This window comes from Elaeis guineensis, chromosome 3 (genome assembly GCF_000442705.2).
Source record: "Elaeis guineensis isolate ETL-2024a chromosome 3, EG11, whole genome shotgun sequence".
NCBI classification, from domain to species: domain Eukaryota; kingdom Viridiplantae; phylum Streptophyta; class Magnoliopsida; order Arecales; family Arecaceae; genus Elaeis; species Elaeis guineensis.
The window spans coordinates 124848954-124857242 of NC_025995.2; the positions used below are offsets into that span (position 1 = coordinate 124848954).

The 8289-nt window shown below is 36.1% G+C and overlaps 1 protein-coding gene across 3 annotated transcripts; it reads left to right on the forward strand.

Annotated features, from left to right (window-relative positions):
- The first annotated feature begins 1933 nt into the window (after positions 1-1933).
- Positions 1934-7377, forward strand: LOC105040351 (uncharacterized). Of its 3 annotated transcripts, none has more exons than XM_073254855.1 (6): positions 1934-2033; positions 2146-2248; positions 5184-5538; positions 6020-6488; positions 6858-6916; positions 7089-7377. In XM_073254855.1, exons 1-6 carry the CDS (start codon positions 2006-2008, stop codon positions 7140-7142), a joined length of 1068 nt encoding a protein of 355 aa, XP_073110956.1. In that variant the 5' UTR covers positions 1934-2005; the 3' UTR covers positions 7143-7377. The 3 variants fall into 3 exon arrangements, with proteins under 3 accessions (XP_073110956.1, XP_073110955.1, XP_073110954.1); XM_073254854.1 differs by lacking the exon at positions 1934-2033 and adding an exon at positions 2386-2651 and having other exon boundaries at positions 2164-2248; positions 6867-6916; XM_073254853.1 differs by lacking the exons at positions 1934-2033; positions 2146-2248 and adding an exon at positions 2386-2651.
- The last annotated feature ends 912 nt before the right edge of the window (positions 7378-8289 follow it).

The window sequence follows — 8289 nt, forward strand, 5'->3', positions numbered from 1 at the left end:
ATTATTTCGCCACAACAGATCTCATCCTTAAATATTGCGAGTTAGTATGATGACCACTATTTGCTTGAACGCGACTGTAACAGGATTATCCGGAACTACAATAACGGTTATTCTGATGTCATTATTCGTCATTGTAACATAACAATGGGCCGCTACTGGTATTTTCTCACCACCTTTGTTAATATAAACATCAGCATGAAGCAATTACAAAATAATAACATTTTCTCCAATAAAATATTTGTTATGAATCACAACAGACTATATTTTTTTGGTAAGACACAATAAACTATATCAAGCATTTGCCATTGCTTCAATTCCTTATTACTGATTTATACGATACAACTGATCCCTCTTCCAATATGTTGTAATGGACATTACTTTAAATCATAGATGTCTCCCTTGCTAATAATTCATTTCATGGAGGGATACAATGGATCCCTCTCGTTGAAACACGTTGCTATTTTTTATGACCAGAATCTCCATGACAAAAAATAAACAAAAAAAGAAAAAAGCGAGCATAGCATTTTACATGTCATGCAGCATGTGAAGATTGGTGTTATTGACAGGATTAATTGATTCAGTAATCCATATCTTAATTCATTTTAAGGGAGAAAAATGTTTTGGACTCTAACCTTGCTGTCGAAATAATTAAGCTCCACCTCCCATGCCACTGGGGTTATTGTCCCACCCTATTGTGCACGATACAGCACAATACAGAGCCAGTCTTCTATTGCATGCCTTGGTCCGGATTTGGGGCAGGTGTTTTGCACGGAAGTTTATCTGGTCTGTCACGCCCACCTGCTATCAGATTTATTTATCATATTATATGTCTAATTTAGGCAATGGACAAAGGGGGAAAGGGTGCGTGCAAAGTTGAGATAGGCTACGAGGGAGGAGAAATTATTGATTAAAATAATTGTATCGTATATATCTTCAATCGTTTAATAACAAGTAAGTACATCATTCAAGAAAATTAATTTTTTTCATTAAAAATAATAAAAAACTATATGATCAATTATAACAACTGATCAATCATAATTAGCAAAAAATTTTTTGTATTAAAATTTTTTAATCAAACTTATATAGCAATGCATCTTTTTTTAATATTAAATGATATTAGATAGCAGTATATTTTTTTTAATAATTGATAATATGCTGATTTATTTTTGAATGATATAAAATATACATGATAGTATTATTTTAATTAATAATTTTTATAAAAATAGAAGTCACAATATTTATGTTAGTGAAAGACCAAGAAGAGATAGGAGAGGCAGTATTGGAGATGGTGGCGGGTATAAAAAAAGGGGTAGAGATAGGACAAGCATCGGGTGGAGAAGCAAATTGATCAGGAGCGGGTGGATCTTCTTGGTTACCCTCCCTCAACGGTTCCGGATCCCATCAGCATAGCACAAAATAACCTGGTCCCAACGTAACACATAAAAAAAAAAAAAAAAGAAAAAAAAAAAAAAAAGAAAGAGGGGGAGGGGTGGGGGGAGAAGAGAGGAAGGAGGAAGAAAAAAAATTCTATCTCGATGGCTCCCTCCTCTCGCTGGTCCCACCCGCCATTTCCTTGCGTTTCAAATTTCGAAATTTTTAAACAAGAAAACATAAACGTCACTAACTTCTGTACCCCGCCAACAAAGAACGTGGGACCCGCTACTCGGCAGTGGAGCACATTCACTATGGGCGTCAAGATGGGTGCAGATACATGTGCCGAAAAATTTTATTATTATTATTTTTTGGAAACTTTTTTCCCGTAAGTGTGGGACCCATGGCGCGTTCTGCCTTCCCGAACGTTAACGGCGACGTGGAGCAATATCGTCACCGCTTTCTTTGAATTCCCGATTATGCAGTCTTTTCCCGCCCAAACAACAATTTGAATCGAGAGGGGGGTCCCAGTAAAGCTCCCCTTCTCTTTATATTACAAGAAATTAGCAACCGACGCAACGCATTCACTCCACCGCATTCGAGAAGAGAGAGAGAGAGAGAGAGAAGAGGGAAGATGGATAAGGACGACTCCGCTGGCCCTGGTTATTTTCCTACTCTTGCCTCCTGCGTCTCTCTCTGTATCTCTTCCTTCTATCCCTCTTTTCCTCTCACACTTTCGATTTGCTTCCCATATAACTTGCTTAATTCTAGCAGCTTCACTGAGACCATCGAAGTTACGGTACCCGCTGAGATCTGCTGCCAGGCCGAAGGAGGCGAATCCGGCGATCACGGATGCATCAAATTCCACCTCAAAGAGGTTTTTTCCTTTTAAGTTTTCCCCGGGATTTAAATTAGCATTTTATTGTTACAATTAATTCTGTTTCTGGATGGTAGGTGTTTGTTAATCTTCCTCCTTTCATTTTAATTATATGTTTTGGTTTATTTTGCCACAAGTGAATTAGGGACTTTGGATTCTCCCCTTTTTTTTCTTGATTTGAAGAAGAAATGAGGCCAAAAGTTATGGGATCGATAGTTTTCAGTGCTTATATAGGAATCGGGGCGCTTGTGATATTGGATATTGCCAATGCTGCCATTTTGGGAAGAAGCATGGTGTCAGTTGATGGATGGGAATGTTGGATTTATACCAGAGGATACTGGAAAGCCAATAATAACTGCGTCACCATATGTTTGAATTTTTTCTCAAAGAAAAAGCTATTCAGGTTGGTCAGTGAAAATTCTTTTACAGAGATACCCTGCTTCCACAACAAAATAATAATTTTCAAGATTGAGCATTTTATCTGGATTATTTCAGTATTGGGACCGTAAGTGTTATCGCGTTATTTAAAATATCGACGTGATCTAATATTTATTAGATATTTATCTTGTACATAGACTCTTGATTCAAGCCTGGTTCCTAGGATTTACCATAATTGCTGAATGGAGTGATGGATTCCTGTTATGTCGGATTGCTTACTTTTGCTAGGTCAGTAAATTTGATCAGCAATACAGTGTTGCCAAACATTTGTGCGTTGCTTCATGTATTAACTCTATACATTGGGTTGTGATTGGTGTACACATCCATGAAAGTGCAGTTGAAAAAGGCATTTAATCAATAGAATATTGTGGCATTTCTTTCTTTACTCCAGGAGAGAGTTATTCTTCTTGAATTGAAGTATATGAGAATGTTCCTTAAAAAGTATAAGTTATGGAACGCCTGCCAACGTAAGTAGTCAACAAATGCTAATGGATTTATATTTATTTCTAACAAGATACCACTATTATAAAAATAATGATAATAACTACAAATTAGGGATTGTATAATTTAATTAGGAAGTATAAGTGCAAACGAGACATTGCATTATTATTGTTGTGGTCATGGATCAAGGGGTCAAATAGTTCAGATGGTTGGCTTATGTCTCTGCATACGTGAGATATTGTCCGTTTTGACTCATGACCATATTTAGGCTTCAGTTGGCCTTAGGCTTCAATGGGCTTTTGACTTCAATGGGCTTTGATTATTTAGAGTCTCACGGTTTTGTCCTTTAAAAATGCCTCACATTGGAAGAAAAGGTTCTAATCCATATAAGCCATATTTCCTCTTAACTCATAACTGATGTAGAATTAAAGAAGTCCTTTCTACGCCACAACAACTATAATCAGATGTATGTGTAGTCAAATATATTTAAATTTTTAAATGGGTTGAAACACTCACGAAACATGAAAGATCTGAAGGTGCTTGAACTTGAGCGATCATTAGCTGCATCTGTAACTCTCTTTCTTTCTTTCTTTGACTTGAAACCGATTAGTACAGATATTATCGTAGATGATCACAGCAAACTGAAATTATTGATAGAAATATCAAGATTTACAGTTTGTACAATTCAGAGGAGATGGTCCATTTGTCTAGGAGTCTCAGAGAACATTATAATCTGCATGTAAGATCCCAAGAAACATGGTCTCTCAGATTATTATGGGAATATCAAGTTGCAAAGCTTTTGGTACATTAGACGCACAAATGACATGTAAAAAGGGAGTGAAATATGATAGCTAGTTAAACTTTCATGCGAAAAAAGATGGATGAAAGGGCTGGTGTGAGAGTTGCATGAAATCTAGTGTTTGTTTTTTTGGTTGGAACAAACAGGGCTTTGATCAGATCTGTTGCCGTATGACTGCATCAATTTGATTCCTTGCTAGTGTTGACTTAATGACCTGCTGTATTTTCTGTACATTGTAACATATGTGAAAATGCATACATTATTTTCTGGGCTGCATATCGAGAAACTATGAAAAATATGATACATTACACCAGCAATTTAGATGGATGGTCAGCGGAATATGTCACTGGCAAAATACATCTATGATCATGTATCATTTTACTGTAGTCATATCTTCATTATGATGAGAACCAACCATCTGACTTACTAGTCTCAGAAAACTTAATGGGGTTCTTAATGAAATTATATCTGGTATTAATTGTGTCGATAGTGGAATTCTATCATCATTCCAATAATGAAGCGCTGTCTGGATTCTGTAGCCGAAATCAGTTTTTTTTTTTTTAGAAAATAATAGTTCTGATTGTTGAAGCTTTTAAAAATCAGTATAAATCTTTTTCAAGCATATAGAACTTTCTTCCTCTCCCCGTCCCCACCCCCTCTCCATGAATGCATGCATGCGTGCACAAACATGCTCACACAAGAAGGGAAACTGCATAGGCCGGCCAAAATCATGATTCTGATCAAGCTTCTTTATGGAAGGAGCCCTTGAAGATTAAGTATGCTAGAAGTCAATGGCAACAGTGATGAAATTGGATTAACTTTAAGGTTGAACTTATGTAATATAGTACTTTCTTGCACAGTTGTTTTTTATGAGCGTTTTCATTTTCATCGTAAGTATTACTACTGTTATAGTAGTTTTGTGGCTATGACCGACTATGTGCTTAGTCTGTTGGTAACCTTTTGAGTCGTCTGTTTATGAACATATGCTAACAAAGCTATGTTTTGGTTATGAATTAAAGCTAAATTTGCCTACTTAGTCGATGGCGATGATCTTCTTTTCTCAATTTTGAAGCCTACATTTTGAAAGTTGCAGATTATCCTGTCAGTCCTAACTTTGTACAATTTTATGCAAGATTTTCCAAATGTAACTTACTGCAAGTACTATATGTGTTGGCTTTTCCATGCTGTACTGACTGATTTTGCCACTACCATTTCCATCTATTCAAGTAGTCATTTCTTCTGCAATATATTATTCAGGGGAAGGCCTCCATCAGTTGTAAGCAAGAGTGTGAGTGCTCTTGATATTTCTGGAAAGGAGAAATCGGCAAAACCTCCACGAAGGCTCTCCATACCTACCAAACCTATTACGAGCCCTCGACAGGTCCCTTTTGGAAGTATAACTCCAATATCAGAGACCCGAATGAAGAGATCAAACACCCCAGGGAAAAGTGATACTCCCGTCTCTGATGTATCAAAGTCTATGAGCAGGCGAAAGTTTAGCGTGATATCTTCAGTCTCTTATTGGTTAGCACAGATCAAACTGTCAGAGTCTGCCTCCAAGCACTCAATCTCACTTGGTTTCTTCAAGCTTGCAATGGAGTCAGGATGTGAGGTATATATACTCGGCATCTTATGTTTGTTGTCTGTGCTTTAAATTTGCGTAATGGTCTCTTCTTCCTATCTTTCATTTTTGTTTATTTATTGAAATTAAGTAAATAGCTTTTTTAAACAGAACTCTGCTCCTCTATTTAAAGTACTTATTTATTGAAATGACGTAAATAGCTTTTTTAAGCAGAACTCTGCTCCTCTATGTAATGTACTTATTTATTGAAATTACGTAAATAGCTTTTTTAAGCAGCAGCTGTAGAACTCTGCTTCTCTATGTAAAGTACTTTATATAAGCATGGATATATACTTTGCAAGACGCTGATTTCCAGGCATTGATGATTGATGTCAAGAAAACTACCCATTAGTTTACATTTACAATATATAAACCATAAAATTCTTGTTATAGGGATGTTCATTTTTTTCTCTCTTTTTTATTTATATCTCATTTTATTAATTTTAGTTCATATTTTTTATCAAATCCACAGCCTTTGGATCGAGTGCGAGATGAGCTTAAATCATATGTATGCAGACACAACCTGGTAGCAGAGCTAGGAGAGCCTGCAAAGGATTTACTCCAGATGTACAACATTGTAGAAGATCTTGAACATTTGAAGGTTTCTGAGAGCTGTTCTCAGTTACCTGTAGAGAGAAACCAGTTTTCAGACAAAGCTCCTCGCAGCTCCACTGCTTCCAAAAGTAGGAATCTGAAACCGAAGTCACTGAATCCAAACACTCGGGCAGTTGCAGAGTCAAATAAGCGAGAGAGTATTCAGCAGAGAAAACCTGCATATAAGAAGAAGGGATCCAGCAATGAGAGCCCAGTGTATGCTGTGTCTGTGGACGATACTAATGGTAGTAATGCACAGAAAAAATTTCGGCAGCCAAGAAAGATGGAATCTAACGGGGGCAAGGGGAAGATCAAAAGCTCGCCAAAGAAGTCAATATCCGAAACAGGTAACTACTAAGAAATTTAGAACATCGCATATTCTTAGTAAGAATCATCATGTAGCTGGCATGTCTTCTTAGCATATCCAGCCTTCTTGATTTTTAACAGAGCATGTTTTCCATAGGAGTTGCATGGGAGGAATGGCTAATCATGAAACCTATCTGATGGCAACCTGATGGGCCTTTTTATTAGTGGTTAACTGGTTATTATATGAAAATCTATCTGATGGCAGCCTTCTGGGCCTTTTTATTAATGATTTTGACATGAATTTTTCCTGCTAACAAGGTCCACGATGGTCCTGCGCATGTTTCTCTCTAATTACTGTATTGGTTAGTATTCTATATGCTAATATTTTAAATGATTGGTTTTTATTTTAGTTGATGCAGCTGATCCTTTGCCTATTGAGGAGACATCTTACGAAGACAAGGAGAACATGGTATGCTCATTAGTTTTGACTCAATACATAGCTCTGTTTTGTTTGTGACCTATAACATTATAATGTTGCTTTCATGATCGTTAAGATAACCATTGTCCTCAATATGCCTTCAATTTTTGTCCCTTATTATAGCTTTTTTTTTTTTTTTTTTTTTAAATTTGTGTGGCTGTAGAATACTCAGCTAATTGAAGGAGCAAGGATTGAGGAGGAGACTCAGACAAACTGAGCCAGTAACTTCAGATTCAAATTTTTATTGCCGAATGTGAAGATGGGTTGTGTTTTCCTGTCCGTTACTACAGTTTGCTGTTGATATGTGATTAAAAGTTCTATTTGATATTTTAAACTACACAAAGGGATAAGGAGAGACGTGTATTAATATTGTTGTGTGATGCCAGGGTTGTGCTTGCACTAGTTGGTTTTGTTTGTATTACTTGATCAACTCGAAGTGGTGTTGATTTCTATATATAAGCATTACATATAGGATTTTTTATTTCTTTGTTTTTTCCGTTGTGATATTTGTCGAAAGCAATAAAATTCTTAAATGTTAGGTTACAAATTTATGATTGAGTAACACTTGTTCTAAAAAAATTATATCTATAGTTATAGAATCATCGAACCTTTTTATTAGAGTTTGGGACCTTGATAGTAGGGTTGGTTGCAGTTGCACATGGGAGTTCTAAGGTCAAATTTTCTGGACTCTGGTTTAGGCTGGGCTGGACTTTGGCTCCACTAATGGGATGGCTTTAACGACGATGGAAAGTTCTCTTCGATCTAAAATGTGACAGTCTCTACTGTGATTTCCTTATGGAGTGATAGGACTTAATGGTTGGATTGGTGACAGATCTACAGGGTCCGAAGGCCTTTTTTTAAAAGCAGCTAAAAGGAATCGGTTATCCTTTTGTGCCTTGGGCTGGGCTGCAATAATGTTTTGTTATTACGGTGTCCCTCGAGTTAGGCCCTGCTGCAGTGGAACGTCATTTTTTCAACGGTTCACCATCCAACGGTTCACCACTTTCTAATTTAGAAATTATATAAATATATTTTTTTATAATTAAAAAATTATATTTTTAATAAGAAGGATCTATAAGATTGCATTTTTAATTATAGAAAAATATATTTGTATAATTTTTAGAAGATTGCATTTTTAATCGGAGGGATCTACAATTTAGGAATTATACAAACATATTTTTCTCTAATTAGAAGATTGTATTCCTAATTAGAGGGATCTACAGTTCATTTTAACACTCCCTTTCAAGATGAGTTATAGATATCATAAAGATTCATTTTGTCACGAATAAATGAAAAAGAATGCACACTAAGACTTTTGGTCAAAATGTCTGTTAGTTGACTAGCAGACGCACATAAGGCATACA

What these genes read in the sequence shown, in the direction of transcription:
- LOC105040351 (XM_073254853.1), top strand. Translation starts at nt 2,437, where the DNA reads ATGAGGCCAAAAGTTATGGGATCGATAGTTTTCAGTGCTTATATAGGA. An exon ending in TCAAAGAAAAAGCTATTCAG is followed by an intron (nt 2,652 to 5,183) that starts GTTGGTCAGTGA and finishes TATATTATTCAG; the next exon opens with GGGAAGGCCTCCATCAGTTG. An exon ending in CAATGGAGTCAGGATGTGAG is followed by an intron (nt 5,539 to 6,019) that starts GTATATATACTC and finishes TCAAATCCACAG; the next exon opens with CCTTTGGATCGAGTGCGAGA.